The following is a 20,096-nucleotide window of genomic DNA, read 5'->3' as shown; positions in this document are numbered from 1 at the left end:
CAAATAACGACCAAAACTGTCTCTTTTCAACTTTTCAACTGTCCAGAATCTGTCTTTATTAGAAATGCCTGGGGGGGGGGGGGGGGGGAACTACATCAAAGGCTACAGTCCCAGTAAACAAAATGCTTGTTTTTAATAATCTTTACCTAGATAAAACAAACAAACAAACAAATAAACAATTAAATTGAAAATGGCTGTAATGCAGAGAGGCATACTTTGCCCATGACCAGTAGCTAAACAACAATGATATGCAAATGAAAACAAAAAAAAAATCTATGGCATCTAATGAATATGAAAACAACAAGGAAGCAATAAAGAATGTGGCCTATTGTGTCAATCTCAAGTCAAATGCAAAACGAATCTACTGTATGTTCAGCAGCCAAGACACAGAGCTCATGATTCAAATGTTTCACAGAGAAGCAGGACCACTGTGGCGCTGAGCACAAGGGATTGATTTTAATGCAACCCTGCCACCTTGTGGACATTAGCAGAAATGACACTTTAAGCCAAAGGATTTAACACATCATGATGAACAAACTAAATGTTGCTTCCATTAATAATGAAGGCTACGTCCAACTCTGTATTTTTCACAAAGAGAATGCATGATGTGCTGTATAATTTTTTAACACAAATAAGTTTGGAAAAATACAGTAAAACATTGCAGAACTAAAAATCTGAGCTGGGTAATGATCCTCACTATTTTCCGTCCTTACTAAGGTGTGCATAACAAAGGCTACCAAACACTGTTTAAGTACTGTAAGTACTTTATCAGATATTACCTGATTACCACTGTGGGGTATTTTCTATCATTATTATATATAATGGCATACATATTCAGTCCAAGTTGCAACAAAAAGTAAAGCAGTTAGTTACTGGCTGGTTCCTCACAAAGAGGAATTTACAGACACTATCATAGAGAAAGAGATTTCTTGAGGCACCAATAAGAAAAAAGAAGCACCTAGATTGATTTTTATTGCCATGATGTTTCCCCCTGAACCCTCTGAACCCTAAAACATATTGTCAGCTTTAAAAGGCATGCTATCTTTTTTAAAAAAATCACCAAAATCACACCGTTTAGCAGAGCCAGAAACTGTAAAGATTTTTTTTAAAACGGTTGGATTTGTAACTGTCTTATGTTGCGCAAAAGACATTTTAGAGTTCTCTGCAATTTTAATAATGGCTGTGTTCAGCGCCAGCCGCTGGCATAAACACTCTATGCCGTTGTTTATAGCCACATCCACTAGAGGGGGGCCACACCACAATAAGTGTGTGATTCGCATTTTGTCCCTGTCTTTATTCCAATAAAACATAAATCTGTTAATGCTGTTAATCATGTGTATGTGTGTTTTAACCCAATTACAAGCTGTGCACGTGATTTGGTAGTTGCCCTGTGCATGTTTTGGGGCCACAAAAAAAATTTTGCTTAGGGCCGCCAAAGTCCTACGGCCGGCCCTGGCTGTGTTGAGGTGCACGGTGAGTAAGAAATGTAAGAAAAGCAAAGAAATGCACAGAAACTGCTTTTGGGGTGACTGGGAATGATGAAAGATTCCCTCTGCAAACATGTTTCTCTTTGCTTACTGTACATTTTGTATAAATCTGGACCAATTAACTAACTGTAAAGCAGACACAGCTCCAATAATATGTAAAATATCAGGTTGTCTACTCCTTATTAATTACGAATTTTTTGCTGAACATCATTCTATATGATGACATGCACATACAATGGCAGTGGGACATATTGTTGACAGAATGATAAACATTTTTGCCTAATTTACACAGTGTTTGTTTTAGCAAACTTCTACTGCTCCTGTTGTTTAGGTCAAATTTAACAACTGAAATGCTCGGCCTCCTTTCTTCAATTAAACAAGTAGCAATTGGAGACCACAAAACTTAAGGAATACCAAAGACTAAATAAAAATAATTATTAGAAACTACCATACAACAGATGTCTTCACACCAGCCAGATGACAAATGTAATGATACTTGATCTAAATATTTGGGCCACACTTGTCACACCAACACAGGAGGACAATTCTATACAAATGACAGTCTGGAAAGATTTAATGACGATATTGATGATTATGATGACAGTAATGACAGCCATGGGGATGATGTGTGACAGTCACAATGAGAAACAGTGGTAGGGATTTTTTCTTTTTATTTGGCAGCAGACTGTGGGGAGGTGACAGTAAATGGAGGCTGGAGATGACATGTGGTGCAGACATCGGTCTCCAGCCGGAGTCAAACCAGGAACTTTTGCAACTGCAGTCAGGATCTCAGACCCCTAATTCACCAGGACAACCCTCAAAGACGAGAAGAAAGAAGGCCACCAGACAAAATAGGAAATGCAAAGACAAATAAATAAAATCCTACCAACCCAGTATCAGAATGGAGTCTTCTTTCTTGACCAATTTTTCCAAAAGATGGTGGAATTTGGAGAAGCTACCCAACCAGTCATAACACTGCTCCATCTTATGTCTTTTATCCCAGTATTTAACATCTTTGTACCTGGAGTTATTATCTGGCAGGTGGTCCATAATCTCTGAAAGAATTTACTATTAAAACGATATTATGACCATCTGACATATAAAACGGCTCTGGAGCGCTTCATGTCCACACTTCTTGTATTTTAATAAGTGCGTCCTGGAAAGTCGACGGGTCCTGATGGATTACCACCGAGGCTTCTGAAGGAGTGTGCTGTGGAGCTGGCGGTGCCTCTGCACACACTCTTCAACTGGAGGAGAGGGCGCCGAGTTTATTTCAGAAAACTCCTTTTCAAAGCAAAGTGGTAATCACATCAGCGTCAAATAAAAACGACTTTCCCAGGATTGTTGAGTCAAATTAAAGTTATTTCTGTAACAACAGATGTTAAATCCAAATTATTTCCACTAGAGACAGTTTTTACTTCATTCACTGACAAAAGAATAAAACTCCACTTCAATACATTTAATGCTTTAAAGAACTGGGAATTCAAAGGTCACACACTACTGTAATGTGACCTGGTTTACTTTTCTTATCTTATGTGATAAAAGGTCAAACATTTCCATTTATCTGGAATGACCTCATTCCTTGTTCTGTTCTTGAAAACAGGATGATTATTATCCTGTAATAAAATACATCTAGAAGCTGTGAGGGAGGCTGAAACCCCCTGAAAGCTGACGGTAAAAGAGGAAACTTGTGGGTTTGACACACTTCAGTTCTTCTGATCTCAGGAAAACAGGCTTAGCTAGAATTATTTGGACATCACACAAATCTTCCTTTGAAGACTATTAAACACTCAGACGTGTCAGTTTTGGTTTGCTAGTTTTTATTTCAAGAACTTGACATCTCTTGAGGTTCGACAGACATTCATAGTTTAGTGATATGTCCTTTACATGCCAGACATCGGTACCATGAATAAAGGTAGGAGCAAAACGATTTCACATCAATTTTGTCTTATATTTGATATCAAACACATCAGAAGCAGTAAAACGTCATCCACAAACTCTTCACAGTGATAGTGCAACTCATGATAAAACAATGCGTAAAAATTCTCAGTAAAATCACAAAACAAGGCTTTTAAAAAAGTGTTATAGTGTGTTCATAAGACGACGATGCCGACGACTCAGCGGCAGATTGATTCCTATGCGGTGCAAAGAGAAGCTCGGATTTCTCGGCTCTTCCCAGAAGAAGCAGTTTGATCGGAGGCTTTAATGGTTTTTGGGGAAAACCTTTTAGTAGTTGAAGACACAAACGGAGTCGATGGCCTGCTGGATGCTGCAGAGACACACGGAAAAACAACACGGCTTTAATGATAAATCACAAAAACAACGAAAATTTCCACAGAGGAGAGAGTCTTTCTGTTACTTTCACTTGGAAAAGACTAATTTTTGTTCAAACTGACTAAAAGGAAGCCATAGCTGTCAGAAATGTTCTTTTAAATGAGTAATTGTTGTGAAAAAATACCCTTCATAGGTCTCTAAACACAAGATTGTGCTGCCAAATGACTTGAAATGTACAAAAACAGTATACTAACTTAATACATTCAGTATTTCCATAGATTTTAAAATTAGAAGCGTTTTGTTTATAGTATTCCATCCATCCATCGATAAAAACACCCATATTTACTGTACAGAGCTAAAACTATTCCAAAAAGCAGCATATTTCTGTATTAGAGAAGCTGCTAACAGCAAACTCTGTAAATTAAACATCGGTTTCTCACTGATGAAGCAGCAAATCATCTTAGTAAAACTGATATTTAATGTATTTTACTGGGATGGACAACTCATGGTTCTGTTTATTTGATAAGAAGTCAGTAGCATCATGAGTTTGTCCAGAAAAATAAGAACATTATTAATTTGATATACTACTAGCAGAAAATGAGTTATTTTTGTCCGGCACATGTTCCGACACATAAAACAAGTCTGCATAATGATGTCAAAATCTGGAACAGTGATGCTAAAAAAACTAGTTAACGCACATCCCAATAACTCTCAGCAGAAACCAGTACCAGATCAGATTTCTGCCATTTTTTGTGTCTCTTCATTGGTCCTGCTTTGAAAACCGTAATAACTGCACTGAAGTATTTGTTTTAGAGCTCTCAGCAGCACAGTTTTGGGATTACAATACTATATTCACTATATAGCCAGAGCCTGGTACAGTATATTTAATGGGGACAATAATGTTTGGGATGCAAACTGTCCCATTTATATAAAGAAAAAAGCAAAAAATTATTTGATTCGATGTAGTTTCATGTAAAAAAGAAAAAAAAAAAAGCAGAGCGATATTCCAAAAAAAAACAAAAAAAAACCTGCGCACTGTAGATTTTAAGTTTAAAGAAAAAAAAGAAGGTGTTTTTGTTGTGCTGCATATTTACTCACACAAGCTAAGATTTTCCAGTTATTAATACTTATGGAGCTGCCTGACAAAAGGAATACTTTGATCATTGTTGCTTTGACTTTTTTTTCCCCCCAGAAAACACAGATTACTGAGCGTTTAAACTGTATATTTAACAGTTTTTAAAGATTTACTGCATATTTGTTTACGGCTCCCAACAGTCTCAGTGTTTCAGTGAATTTTGCAAGAATTGAAAAACTGTAATCTGCATTTTACAGGAGCCAAAGAAGAGGAAGACGTGCTGGTAAAACAGAAAAAACAGACTGATCTTCTCAAGACAGCTCCATGTCTAATCTGGTTTTGCAAAAGTCAAACAACATGACCTTCATGAGCAGCTGGAACACACATGCACACGGAAACAAGCAGTTTAATACGGCGAAAAACCTGCAAAGATGCAGGAAGCGGTTGGTGAGTGGGAGTGTTTTGCTGAGCAGGAAGTGGATCGTACCTGTCTGCAGGGTATCCTCTCTCGCACAGGTTCACCAGAGCGTACAGATGTCTCAGAGCGTATTCATACTGAAAGGAAACATCACATGTCAGAAACGCCACCACAGTCTGAGATTTACACCAACACTCAAAGAGCGATTATTTCCCGCTGCTCTATCCGTAGAACTCGAAATGTCAGGAAGTCCCAAAGAAAAACATTTTCTGAACTGAACCCTACAGCTGTATGAGAGCAGCTGGGAAAATACCAAGTTTAAGTTAGACGACTGAAGAGTTCCCCTTAAGAAGAAAGGTGATTCGTGTTGGGCTAACGGGTAGCAATAAAACACACTGAGGCTTCTGGTAAACCCACATATCAGAGTTACACGAAATTTTACCTGAAGAAAAAACCCCAGAACTCAGTATTTAGAGATGGCCAATACCAATTTCCTGATCTCTGCTCTCGTATTTATTTACTTTTTGGCCTTATTGTTTCTGATACATTTATTTATTTACTCATAGTTTTTTTTAATTTATTTTTTCATTGTTTATTTGATTTAAATATTTAATTTCTAATTTATTTATTTCGTGATATTTTTCTTTTATTATATATTCAGTCATTTAATTATTTGCTCTTAGTTTCTTCTACATTTATGCATTTTCACTTATTGATTTCCCCATTTTCTTCATGGTTTACTTTTTCCTTTTTCTACAAATTTATTTAGTCCTAATTTTGTCCATTATTTATTTTTATTCCTATTTTTTCCTGTTTATTTAATTTTTCCTATCTACTTTCTGAATTATTAATTTTTTCTTACTTATTTATCTTCTTCTTATTTTTTTTAAATTTTCTTCCTTGATTTTATTTTCATCCTGGTGTCACTTTATTTCCTTGTATTTTTTTCCCTTTGTCCTTTTTTATAAATTAAGAAAGGTAATATTTTTTAAAAAAAAATATAGAACAATTTTTATCTTTTAAACATAGTTATTCTATTTCTACATTTTCTTTTTTCCCCCTCACTCATTTTTTTCATTTAAATACAAAGATTCTCTTTGAGGAAATACTTGCCAACAAAATAAAAATTCAAGCTTCCCTTTACTCTGTGTGGTTCAGCATCAGCTGAAGGCAAAAAGGCAGATGAATGCAAGTCTGAAACGTGCTGATAAATTGTGTGTGAAACTGACCTGCTGCTTCCTCTTTAGAAGCAGAACCAGACTTTTTAACAGGAGTGTCAGTTTCAGCCACAAACTACAGATGAATCCGGCCAAAACTGACACTCATCAACCACAGCTGTACATCAGGTTTCGTAACACTTTGTAAAATTAGGCGGGTTGGTTTAAATGAACAGAGAGCTTCCTTCTGTGCAGCTCTACCTCGGTTTTGTGCCAGTTGAAGCAGTTGTATTTGTAGTGCTTGTTCGCTGCCTGGTAGCACTGATGCTGGGACAGCTCTGCTCTTTCGTTGAGGATCTCGTCGGCCTCGATCTCATCGCCGGTCACCTTCTGCACCACTTTGCGCATCGTGTCGGCCATCATCTCCCTGAGCTGAACACACACAAACACACACAGAGATTCAAACCCTGTTAGGAATCTGGAACATGTTTGATCTGTGCAGTTAAATCATCCTGAAATCCAATCCACTCTCACAAAAGAACGCTTCATGCCCTCTGACGGCTGAGAGCTGAAGCTTTACCTTGAGGTGGACGTTGATCTCCATCAGCAGGCCTTTGGTCACTTGGATGTCGTCGGACACCATCAGCTTCCTCTTGAGGATGGCCAGAGGAACGTCGGGGCTCGGGATCAGATCTAGATTTGCAATGGGTGGCAGGTTGGCGGAGGTAGAAGGCAGGGTGTATGTAGAGGGATTCCCCTGGAACTCGATGACTTTCATTTGGGCCAGAGTCTGCAGAGAAAATCAGAAACTCAACAACTACAGACACTTCCTCACTTTTGTCAGTTCATAAAATAAAACCGTAATTCCCCTCAGATCTGGTTGGTCTCTATTCAAACTAACAGTGAGGTACTTGCAGGGCTCCAGACTGACGTTGTCACTAGCAGCACTGATGTGACCAACTTTCTCATTTGGTGGCACCTCCCACCTTGTGTCAGGTAAAACACATCACTTACTGAACATCTTCTGGCCAACAGATTCCACAACTTATCAACGTTCCCTAAAGGCCCCGCATTGCAGGCTGAAGTGGCTACAGCGATCAGAAACAGAGAGTTCAACGAGGGTATCGTACTGTCAGATTTGTCCCAGATGAAAGTGAATTTTTTTTCTACATGCGGTCTTTTCTGAGCAGCTCATTTAAGCCTGCTCTGCATTTCACAAGTAGAGCGCATTTTTCAGCATAAATATCGCAGAACACCAAAGTTATAAAAGTACTGCTTTCTACCACAGCAGCTGCCTGTCAGAGCGAACAGCTCAACGATCATCATGCACTCATACAACGCAAACACTTTCAACTCGCATGCTCTCAAAAAAAGCTGGGAGTCTGGAGCCCTGGTTTGGTTCATATTTTCTCCTCTTCTGTTCATTCTCACCTTGTTTCCGTACTGCTGGACGTGGCTGGTGTTTGTGTGGCTCCTCACGATCTTGAACTGCTTCAGCAAAGTTTCCTTCGTTAGGTCCTCCTAGAAACACACACACACACAAAAATACACAAACATTTATTATTTTTCCATAAGCAACAAATTAAACGCTGCAGTGTTATTTCTTTAAGCTGCATTTACTACTAATAAAGTTCAACTTTGTTTGGTTTCTTTGCTGTGAACCAACCGGTGCGGTTTCATGATGATATAAAAAAGTCCGGCCTTATTGTTTGAACTATTGGAAACATTGGGTCAGGATCAGGTGTTTGGAACAGAAAAGTAACTTCCTGCATACAATCTGAGCAGATGTTGTACGTTTTAATATCAATCAGCATAGTAGGAAAAACTACCATCATATTGTATAAAAATAAAGCTTGTATCGTTCATGCAGACACTGTGGACAGGATCATCGATATGAAATATTATTTGGCAGAACACAATATTCAGATATATTAATATGTAGTTAAACACATTACCATCACCCAGAGACAGAATTTATTATGTTAAAATTATAGATAAGATGACTTTCCCTATAGGTGAACATTTCTCCCTCTAAGTACACCGCAGCATCTTCTCTTGGGATATTTTAAAAACCAAAATATGACTATCTGTATATCAGACAATTAGTGGCATTAACTGTGCAATAAGACACCATTAACTGTATCAATATGCAATTTCTTAGCTCTTGTATTTGACTTAAGGAGGCTTTAAACTACAGCATAACGAAACTCACGAAATTCAGTTACAGCTTTAGGTTTGTGCGACATCCCACGTTTTTCAGCAGCTTTATCCGACCACCACTCTGAAAAACCTCTCAAGGCACCACTGAACACAAGAGAAGTAACTAGTCTGATTAAAATTAAGCCTTTACAGTCACTAGATCTAAACCTGGTAAATCCTATGGGAGATTTTGAACCGACATGTTAACCAGCGCTCTCCAAAACCATCACTAAAACACCAAATGAGGGAATATTTTTAGGAAGTAGAGTTTCAAAATCAATGTGAATGAGTGGATTTAAAGCTGATCTGTCAGCATGAGGCAGCTTAATGCCTTACTAAGACACTTTATGTTGGTTTGTCATCCGTTATTGAGCAATAAAGATGAAAAACAGATGAAACGTCAATGTCTAAGCCATGAGGCAGGAGTTCAACATTCTGGCAAACACTTTAGCTTGGCTCTAGTTAGATGCTTCTGCTCTCATATCAGGGAAATAAATGTTGCAGGTGGTCAGCTTTAGCATTAGGATGGTAAAAACAGACACTACTGATCAACACTAAAGCTCAGTGATTGACACGTTATGCCTCATTGGTTTAAGGCTCACAGAAATGAAGGGATCAAAGACAAAAACTGGACATGTCATGGATTATGTGCTGGGCTGTTTTGTGGTAGTGGAGCAGATTTTATTACTTTGGGACCGAGCGAGGCTTACCGTTTCCTCCTTTTTCCAGTCTTCACTTTAAGCTAAGCTAACTAGCCGCTGGTTATACAACTTCTATTTCACAGGAATGACAACTCGCCACAAGAACATTCTGAACTCGTCCTTTAAATTCTCCATTTTGTCACCGTTCTTAATGTGGCGTTGGCTAAACTTTGCACTCAAGTATCAAAACATGACACTCCAAATGCATCTTCCATTGTTATAACTGAATTTCTAGAGCAATTTGCCGTCGATGCAGTGAATTGGCAGCACGATAAGAACCACCACCCACCACATCAGAGTCCTCCATCCAGTTGACGCTGTACCAGTCGCCCAGGTAGGTGTCCCTCTTCTCATCGTAGTAGCAGGCGTAAGAGGACTCGTGAGGGTTGGCGGCTGTGGTGGCGTAAACTGGAAAACACAGACATTCTCATGATATGCTGTGTAATAGTTAAGCTGAGAAGCCTGATTTTCCACCAGGCAAACTTAAACATGACTGCTTAGCCTCAGAAAAGAAACGGCTCGCATTGAGTGTCTTCTTCTGTCAATCACAAGTTTTAGGTGTTTTGACTTTAGGGTCATTTTTCACTGTAATAAAAAGTCCTGCACCTCTATGGAAACAGTATGGCCACAGCTAGAAGCAGAGAGAAGTCAGAAATGTCTTCAGTGAAGTATGACACAGATATAACACAAAACGTTATTGTAAAACTGTCTTACACATTTGATAAAATTTTAAAACCTGAAAACAGGTAGAACATTTTTCCCATGTGTTACTGATGAAAACGGTACACTACAGATATTTTGCTAGCTTTAATTATCTTCCATACTAGTCCCCTATCTGATCTGCATAAACACAGCTTGCAGTTAAGCTGAAAACTCCCTGAATTTGTCACATGACTGTCGGCTGCAGCTGAGACCGTCATGGCTTCAAAATGATGCTTAAAAAGTGCAGAGTTTTTGTTATTAAATTAATCTGGTTCAAGCAAACTATATTTGGTGACGCACAGAATGAAATGTCACAATTTTAAGCTTAGATTTTCTCAACCGACACATAAATCATGCGATTAGTTCAAGGACAACCGGAAAGTTAAAAATCTGAAAGTTTCTGATAAACGGTGTCATTTTGGTGATTCTTTTTTTGTAAAAGATGCTTTTCAATCTTGACGGTGGGTTCAGAAAGTTCAAAGTGTCACGGGAAGCCATAAAGCAAACTCACTCAGATTAATCCAAGTGAAACAGGAAATATACTCAAGAGTTAAAAATACTGCCTTTTATTAGGACTTTAGATGACTCAGCTGTCATTCAGCCCACAAAAAAAAAAAAAAAAAAAAAGGAAATTAAAATTGCCTCTAAGCTTTGATCTGTGGCTGGTTATGTTCGTCACATGATGCCCAGCACATGACAGGGTGACTGCGCTGGTTTATTAACACAAGCTGTAATGCTGAGATCAGTGTTTGAACAGGAACAACAAAGGACAGAGGGCCTACAAGTGAAGCAAAGTCCACTAAGCTTCAAGCTCAGTCTAGTGGAGGCACAACAGAGGACGTAACACCAGTAAAACAAATAAAACGAGTCCTTCAGTTTGACTGATTCCGGTCACATGTAAATGAAACACTGAATCTCGGCTCACTGCGTTTTTTTTTTATTCAACATCAAATGTAGCTGAAGTAAAAGAGCCACAGTCAAGTTCATGCTGCCGAGTGTTTGAGCGGCTAATCAGCAGATGCTCTCTATTGATCGATGCAGCTTCATTATCTCCTTTTCCTGGAAAGTGTTTCTGAAGAGCTAAAGTTCAACTTACCGTCAATGTCAGCAGGCAGGTGGTTCATCATTGACCCGGACTCACATGCTTCAATGTAGAACACCATCTGTGTTTAAGAAAGGACAAAAACAAAACTTAACATCTGACGCTGTGGTATTTCATCTCTGGCCTGGACTTGTCCACACATGCAGAGCTAACACATGTTGCTGCTTACCTTTTTGTATTTGTGGTTTTTGTGCATGTATTGAATAGTATCTTGCAAGTCATTAACCTGGAGCTGTGGACAGAAACAGGACAAGTTTACAGTTAATTCAACAGTTTTAAAGCAGGGAAGACCACCATGGAACACTTGTGGTTCTTGGCTTGAATGTACTGTAATACCAACACATACTACAGTTCACCAAAATAAGTCGTTTATGAGCCCCAAAACAATTAGTGACTGAGCATCTGACTGTAGGATGCACCAACATAACTGGATAGCACAGCTGCTGTTTGCCGACCACATATGATCAAAGTTGACCGTCACACCTCATCTTTATACATTTTTGTACAGAGTGAATTGTGTGCTAGTGAGCATCACAGGCTGATAATAACCCCGACCTGACTGTCTTCTTTTGAACAAACTTGAAAAATTAAAGCTGCTTGTGCTTTAACAATTTGAGAATTTTGGGTTCTTCTATGAAATGAAAATAAGCCTGAGAATTTACAGTCATAACGTACTCTGTGAGGCTTTAGTGCAGCCCTTTGGAAATACTGACAGCAAGTATGATGTCAGTGTTCAAAAGACTGGGTGTCATATCAGGCCACATCTTTCTTTGTGGTTTGCCTACCTCTAAATCGAGTGCAAGATTGCAGATGACCAGCTATTTACAGCACATTAACTTTGATATTTTTCTGATGACTAATATTGCATTTATAATATTCTTGTCTCTCTTTAGATGTCCCTGTCAAATAAAGGCAATAAAGCTTCTTCCACAGGTCAAATGACTCAAAATCTTCTGCACATCTTGACAACTTCATCCCAAGTCTGCATATTAAATTAGGCCTTAACACATCAAAGTGTTTTTGAGATATGTACCAATTAGGTCTCTGGTTCCTAATCTGATCAGCTATAACTAACTACTGATGAACTGGCTTTGAAAATTAAAAAAAAAAAAAAAAAAAAAATCATATGATGACTCTAGTGAGACTTGATTGGAAGCTCACATGTGTGAATTCTGGTCAACATTGGAACAAATTAGCGGCTCGTCAAAAACTAAAAACAACCAGGGGACTGTCCCCAATCAGTGTGCCAAACTTCACAACTTTTTACATTTTTAGAAGCAGCCATAGACTCTGATTGTAGAAGAAGATGCAGAAAATACTCAAGAAAATATAGAAACCAAATGACAGCTTCTGTGGTTGAAACTTAATGGACTTCTTTTTTAGATTAGCCAGGAGTAGGAGCTAGCTGGAAAACCTACAGGTGATGTTAAGGAGGTTCATCTATTTTTATTTACAGACTATGATGGAAACAGCTGCTTTGCCCTAAATAATAAAACAAAACAAAGTGTGGCTCTTGATCTTTGTGACCTGTCGCTGTCTATTCTCTTCCATATTTTTTTGCTTTTGTGGTGTAGAGTCAGTATGTAGAAGACGTCATAAGACTGACTACAGTCTGTCTGCATGTGGACATGACACATGACTGATCATAGGAGCGATAATTATCTGACTAAACAGGTTGGTAGTTCCTTATTTTCGTTATTATGGGAAATATGTGGCTTGTCTGTGCTTGTGGCGTTGAGCTGAAAGCAGAAACGGTCCTCACATCATCATTAGGAAAGGCCAGGATACCAGGTGCCCCGTGGTCGGCGAAGTACACAAACACGTAATCATTAGGACCGCTGCCAAGAAAACGAGAGCAACGTCAGGGAATAAAAACTCTATAAACCAGATTTGAGGTTGTTCTTCGTTGTCTTTCATTACTTGCCTCGCCAGCACTTTTCCAGAGCCACCTTTGACTTGAGAGGAGTCACCCTTCAGCACTGCCAGGAAGTTTGCTGGGGTCACAGCCTGCAGTAACAGTTAAACCCAGTCATTTTTACACCAGAGTCTTCATGAAAAACATTGATTCAAGAGCTCCAATTTGCACTTTAATGCAAATAACTGTGCTGAACACTCACGTCCCCGGTGTAGTCTTTAGGAACTCCCTTGTACACGTCGGAGCCACCGGGCCTGTTGATCACTTCTCCTGGGGTGGGGTTCCTGGAAGCAAAAACATGACTCACATTAGGAAGTGCGAACGGCTGACAAAACACTTTGACGAGATGACAGAGAAGCAGATGATTCACTGATCAGGTGACCGAGGCTGACTGCTGGAAACTCCACAGCACTTTAGAATTTTTCCCTTTCACTACCTGCAGCTTTCTCATGTATGGAACACTGCTTTTTAGGTTTTTCATTTCCAGTATAAAGCGTCTCATCCGTATCTATGGCCACTGACTTGTGTACTCTGTAACAGGAACCAGCTGCACTGATGTTTGCCAAGTCATAATACTAGTAACTTATTAACTACACGCCCAGTTGATGCAGATTACAATGTCAGTCATAGAGGAACATGACACGGCTACAAAACAATCAATGTTACACAAAGTCCCTCTGAGACTCGGCCTACTTTATGAAATAGATATGAACTATAAGCGAACACGAGGTGTGGAAGCTGTTAATCGAAGCTGTAGAACCACATTCCTCACCCTACCACGAGTTATTACTGCTAAATTAACATGCAGCTCCATGCAAGGGCTTGCATATAGAAAAAAAAGGCATGTATGTCTTCATTAACATAATAAAAAAAGCTATGAGTCGATTAGTTAAACCGTCAACTCCAAAAATGTCTGTAGGTTTAACAAGCACAGCATTTTTTGACAGAAAATCTCCAAATTGTCACTATGTATGAGAGAGAAACTGCAAAAACAGAGAATCATTAGCTTTCTGACAGTGCTTTACCTGCTCAACTGTGGTTACCAGTTGGTTTGAAAAGGATATCAAACCTGAGCTGAAAAATTGTGATATTTCATCAACATCCATCACTCATTGCATGTCTCGTTAAAAAAAAAAAAAAAAATCCAAAAAAACTCTGCAAAACTAAAATTCGGTGCTTCAAGTTTGTACCCGAGAAGCCAGGACTGACTCAGCATCAGTCATGTGACAAAGATTAAGGAACTGCAGGGTTTGCACAGAATAGATAAGAGACAAGTACAGAAACAAACTGATGTATGTAGTAAAACATTTAGAGTATATAGAGCAGAGTTAGCATTTTTTCTAGTATTGACAACACTTCTTGTTGGCACTTGGAAAAACGTTGGTACGTGTTCAGTGTGGGTTTGTTCCATTTTTGTGAAATACATAATTGAAGAAATTCAACTTCTGCTTCTTTTTATGGCATTATAATGGTTATTCTGCCCTAAATATACATTTATAAACTCCCTGGTTGTGCTGTTTTCATAGGAGGTGCAGGACTTTATATTGCAGCGAAAGTGAGTTTACAATGAAAAAAGTGTGATTGGAGCAAAAAAAAAAAAAAAAAAAAACACACACAGAAACTGTCAGCATTCAGAGGATTAATAGGTTAATTGAAAGAGATTCAACTAAAAAGAAAAAAGTTCCTGCTTTGTTTTGAATGATTGCTCCAACAAAACATCTTAAAAAGTTTTGCTCATGATCAATCAAAAAGGGAAGAGAAATATCAGTGACTCAAGAGCTCAAAGTACAGCCTTGGACGACCATATAGAGCTGTATGTGCAAAAGTTTCATGTATTTAATCAGATTAAAATGGTTTAATTCAAATTAAAGCAATATTGGTGAACTCTCCTAAATGAGCACCAAACCTCTCAGCTGTTACTGTTGAGCTCTGGTGTGTTGTATCCTGTATGTTACAGTTAGTCTGCTTCTAATTCTCTTCTTTTCACTGCTGCCCTTCTTTCAGTAGAACTCCAGCATCAAAATTGGTTCCTTGTGACTCCTCATAGTGAGACTCTTGAGGTTTTCATGCTGAGCGACACGGGTTTGATATGCCACAGCGACATGAGAAATGCCAAGTGATTTTTTTTCTTCATTTTAAATGTATAGTTAACTTAAGGTTTCAGGATTTGAGCTACTGCTTCAACAAAACAAACAAGAAAAATGTGACGGTCATTTGTAACGTTTCAGTCATGAAACAGACTGATAACTGTTGCAGCAAACAAACTTATTTGCTGCAACATTCTATACAAATACACAGTAATAAAAATGACAGTCTAGTAGTTTGTTTTAGCCAGTACCCAACAATTATTGGAAAACTACATTTGGGAAGAGTTACTTTGTCTAGAGTGGCTGGGGTGATTCTGCAGAGAAGTATATCTGCATAGAAAATAAAAAAGGATTTTAAAAAACCATTTTCATATGGTAGAACAGAAGTTGTTTGTGAACAAAAACAGTTGTGTTGCCTTGCATGGTGCCAACTACAAGACAAGTCACTGCACCTGTTTTTGGTCAACATCATCCTTTACGTTGGCCAAATAATCACAGGATGTTGCATTTCTTTTTGCAACCAAATCTTGCTTTTCACTGCTTCTTGCCTGTTTGTAGATATTTTTTCTGGAGATATGTGGAACCTGGATGTCATCAAACTCCAAAAAAAGTGAATCTCAGAAACCTTACGTCTGAGTAAACTGTATCAGACATACTTCTCTTGAAGATTAGTCATGGGAGATGAGAACTGTGCAAGTTTACATCTTGTGCCAAGCAGAAGAAAGTAGAAAAAAAGTTGTGGCATGATATGTTTGAGATAATTTGCCCGACTTATCGCTGGATCTATATACTGTCCAGCTCAAATAAAAAGGTGCAATTACGCTGTAAAACGAAAAGCAATACCTCTTGTGGAAAAGCTCTTTATGAAACGTAAACTTGATATTTTGTTTGCTCATCTTACACAGAAACAACGATCAATATGACTGTTAATGCCAAAAAAACAACCAAGTCATGTGAAAAAGAAGAAGTCTGTCCGGAAACAACAACGACAACAAAAAAGTCAACTCACGCTTCATTCTGAGCCAAGTCATCGTACATCATGACCACAATCTGCTCATCTGGGATGCCATTCTTGTGGACGATCTGGTAGGCATGGCACGCATCGGCCTGAACAGGAGAAGAGGCACATTATCACAATTATCCTCAGGAGAAACACAGGCAGGGCAATGCACTTGGAAGAGCAAGTGGCTAATCTGGAGTAAAAGTGGATGTAATCAGAAACAAGTATGGACTGTGGGAGAAAACACATGAGTCATGCACAGTCTGCAGCAGTGTCTGGTGGCTTCCTCTTGCTCTGCACGTCTCACCTGGTGTCTGTAGTTGTACCAGCCGTTAGAACCAGCCACGATCACAACCCAGTGTTTTCCACCTTCCGGATCCTCAGTGGGAAATCCAACAACCAGCCCGATGCTCAGGCCGAGCAGGGCGAGCAGGACAGGCTGACGCATTGCTCCTCTGTCTGTGGGAGTCCTGCGGGGATGACAGTGGAAACAAAAGCTCTAAAACTCAGATTAAAGTCACATTTTTAAACGGCGACACACAATATATCATCTGTCACATGACAACAGGATCCATTCCGGGAAGCAGCAGTTAGCCTGCAGTAGCACAACAAGCTAGCTGGGAGAAGAAAAACGACTTTAAAAAAATCTCGCAGCGCGTCAAAGCAGAGTAGACACATTCAGAAATAATCACAGCGGGTTTAGAGACTCACAAAGACGAGTTTTGATACCTTTTTCAGTTGTTGCGTTGCTGGAAACAGCCGGAGAAGCCGCTACACCAACATCCCGAGCTGCACTTTTATACGTGACGTTGGGAAAAACCGCTGACGGGAATACTCAGGCTGCAGCCAATCGGAGGACTCCGAGGCTTCCGGGGGCGGGGCTTCCCTGTAAACGGTCATGTGGTAGAAAACAGTAAAAACAAGCAGCAGCCTGCCTGATCGAATGGGGGAAAGTGGAAACTAGATTACTGCAGATTAGAGGGCAGGTGAAAGTTTCCTGAAGAACCAGATTGTGTCAGCACAAGCTGAAGACGCTCTCGGAGACAGTTTTCTTTATCTGTTAAAGCTTTAATCTATTTGTAACAGTGAAAACAAAGAGATTTCACTGTATTTTTTGGAACGTAGACCACATGAAACCAGATCCAAATGGAAAATCACAACATATAGATGGGTCAACAACTGGGGTTAACAGCTCTTTAAAATACAGTTTCTGATTTGTTAAAATTTTTTATCTATGTTTAAGTGCAAAAAAGGGGAAGATTTCACTGCTGTTTTTGCAAGTAGCTCCACAATTTGAATATCCTATTTGTATTATTGCAAAAAGGGAGATCAATGCTTTTTAAATATATTATCAAACTTGGTCCAGCTCTGAAACTACTACATATAGTTTGGTTGCATCTGGATTAGGTTGTCCTACAGAGACTGAGGACTCTGATTTGTGAAACCTTTCTTCTATTTGTGAACATGAAATAAAAGGAGATTTGAATTGATGTTTTGCGTGTAGACCACATTAGACCTGATCCATATCGAAAACCACGACGAATAGACTGTTCAAATCTGGACTTGACTGCCGTACAAAAACTACAGACTCTCTGATTTACAAAATCTTTAATCTACTTGTGAGAATGAAAAAAAGATACCTCAGTTATTTTTTGAGGCATGCAGAAGAAGATCCAGATTTTTAAAAAAACACCATATATAGACTGGTCAAAGATGGACTAGATTGTCCCTACAGAGGCTAAAGACTCTTGAAAACACAGTTTCCGACTTGTGTAATCTACTTCAATTTTTTAAACTGCAAAAGAAGCAAAATATCAGTGGATTTTTGTATGCAGACCACATTAGACTAGGTCCAGCTCTAAAACTGTGTCATATCTGGAATAGACTGGACCAGGGAGGCTAAAGAGTCCAGAAAACACAGTTCCGACACAGCTTTCTGTTGTGGAAGTTTAGTGACGTCACAGACAGACACACTGGGGACTCAGATGATTTAGGTTGAGAGTAATATTTAGTGATATCAGGGGAAGTGATACCGACAGAGCAGCAGTACGTGCAAGCAATGACAGCATCACTTCTGAGGATTCTCTCTGATCTTTGGGTACAAATTGTAGTTGGGAGAAGGTCAGATTTAGATTACAGACCAATATGGAGACAACTGATCTGTTTTGTCAGATCAAAATAGACAATGTCCAATCTCCTGAGGTGTCTGCCTGTCTCAAGGCCATTATAACCTTAGAAAAGGGAAAGAGTTTTTATTTTCCTTCACATTTTCTACATTTGAAGAGTTCATTTGCAAAAACAGGTCACTCCGTTTTATACATTTTCAGAAAACTCATTTTTTTTATTGTTTACTTGAGATAATAATAATAATAACAATAACACTAATAATTTATTTTTTCTCTATTTTGTCATGTATTTTTTCTGCTGAGTCAAATCCACTCAACTTCAGTTTGATTGATATTATCTCAAGTAAACAATAAAATAAAAAGTTTTCTGAAAATGTATCAAAACGGAGTTATCTGTTTTTGCAAATGAACTCTTCATTTGTGAAAGAAAAAAAAGTGACAAATTTTACTGCTTTTTAAATATCTGGACCACATTATACCAGGTCAAGTTCTAAAAAAAAAAAAAACCCATAAAAACCCATAGACCGGACAGATCTGGACTAGATTATCCTACAGAGTTTCTTTAAAATCCAGCTTCTGAATTGTGAAACCTATTTGTAAAAAAATACTAAATGAAAAGGGAGAAATGAAACACACCTGGTCTAATGTGGGCTACATGTGAAAAAATAAAAAATCTCTCTAATTTGCAATTTTCACAACTAGAATAAAGGTTTTGCACATCAAACACAACTCCCTGTCCTCTCTGCTGGAATCCAGTTAAGTTTCCCTGAACTTCTCCTTTATCTGCAGAATTAAAAGGTAATTCCAGCCTCATGGGACCCACTGTTTCATTGTGTTTTTGGTGAAGAGGAAATGTTTCATAAAGATTTTGGTGTTTTTTTTCTACAGTGCAACATCCCTGCAGCAAAAAGTGATTGCCATCTGTGCTGCTTGTTAAATCTAGATTGCCCAGTTTGTCCAGACGTCTGTGTCAAACAACCATAAAGGAATCCTCTCTTTTGCAGTTTTCCTCATGCGTCTGCATTATTTTACCTGCTCTGTGCTCTGGTTTATAATCAATCCAGTTCTTTATGTGGTGGAAGATGGCTTTAAAGGACCAATTCAATTCATAAAATGCAATTTTCCACTTGTCAAAAAGTGATGACAGCCCTAGTACTCTAAATAAAGGATGACTTGATTTAATTCACGAGGGTTTATACTTCTCCTGACCACGAGGTGCTGTAGAGTTGATTTTTATTATAGGTTTTCTTGGATGACAGTGGCCTTGCCAGTCTTGAAAAAGCATTACGGCTCAGTTTACAGGTGGAAGCAAACCAGAACACGTGGTTATGATGCAAGCTGATGTAAAATTTTAACAGAAAAAAATCAGCCCGAGTCTTTTTTAAACTTTTAAAATAAGTCATGTGGAAGCTTATCCACTAGTTTAGTAACAATAGTTGGTGTGAGAGAAGAGGATGCAGAAGACAGGGTTAGATGGAGGCAATTGATTCGCTGTGGCGACCCCTGAAGGGAAAAGCCCAAAGGAAAACAAGATGAAGATATTAGAAATAATTCTTTCCTGGGCTTCTTCCTATCTTTTCTAGGAGTTTTGAAGATTTTACTTTTAGTTTACAGTAACAAATTTGTAGCCTGTCATTATTTAATTACATTTGTTCACTTCTTGTGCAAATATAATGTTGATACTCCAAAATAACACATTTTAAAGTACACTGCCCTTCCTAAAGAAAAGTCGCACACTAATATTTCACTGGACTGTCTTCAGCTTTTAGAACGACATACATTGGCATCGTTTCGATAAGCTTCTGCAAAGTCACAGCATTTATTTCTGCCCATAGATGCATTCATTTTCTACC

At 38.6% G+C, this 20,096-nt stretch overlaps 1 protein-coding gene across 1 annotated transcript; it reads right to left on the bottom strand.

The window, feature by feature from the left end:
- Positions 1 to 3,286: 3,286 nt before the first annotated feature.
- Positions 3,287 to 17,012, bottom strand: lgmn (legumain). The gene is made up of 14 exons (XM_022197086.2): positions 16,847 to 17,012; positions 16,425 to 16,587; positions 16,127 to 16,224; positions 13,233 to 13,314; positions 13,040 to 13,122; positions 12,878 to 12,953; positions 11,285 to 11,347; positions 11,110 to 11,176; positions 9,601 to 9,719; positions 7,843 to 7,932; positions 6,992 to 7,201; positions 6,673 to 6,843; positions 5,324 to 5,391; positions 3,287 to 3,756 (listed from the first exon to the last, which is right to left on the bottom strand). The coding sequence occupies exons 2-14, from the start codon at positions 16,563 to 16,565 to the stop codon at positions 3,714 to 3,716; spliced, it is 1,311 nt and encodes a 436-aa protein (XP_022052778.2). The 5' UTR covers positions 16,566 to 16,587; positions 16,847 to 17,012; the 3' UTR covers positions 3,287 to 3,713.
- Between the last annotated feature and the right edge of the window lie 3,084 nt (positions 17,013 to 20,096).

This window comes from Acanthochromis polyacanthus, chromosome 1 (genome assembly GCF_021347895.1).
Source record: "Acanthochromis polyacanthus isolate Apoly-LR-REF ecotype Palm Island chromosome 1, KAUST_Apoly_ChrSc, whole genome shotgun sequence".
Taxonomy (NCBI): domain Eukaryota; kingdom Metazoa; phylum Chordata; class Actinopteri; family Pomacentridae; genus Acanthochromis; species Acanthochromis polyacanthus.
This window is presented reverse-complemented; position numbering and strand designations above follow the sequence as displayed.

Bases quoted from the DNA above. Each gene is read 5' to 3' on its own strand.
- lgmn (XM_022197086.2), bottom strand. From the start codon at position 16,565: ATGCGTCAGCCTGTCCTGCTCGCCCTGCTCGGCCTGAGCATCGGGCTG. The intron at 11,348-12,877 runs GTGAGGACCGTT...TTCTGTCCACAG, and splicing joins TGGCCTTTCCTAATGATGAT to CTCCAGGTTAATGACTTGCA. The intron at 5,392-6,672 runs GTAGAGCTGCAC...GTTTCCTTTCAG, and splicing joins TCAACTGGCACAAAACCGAG to TATGAATACGCTCTGAGACA.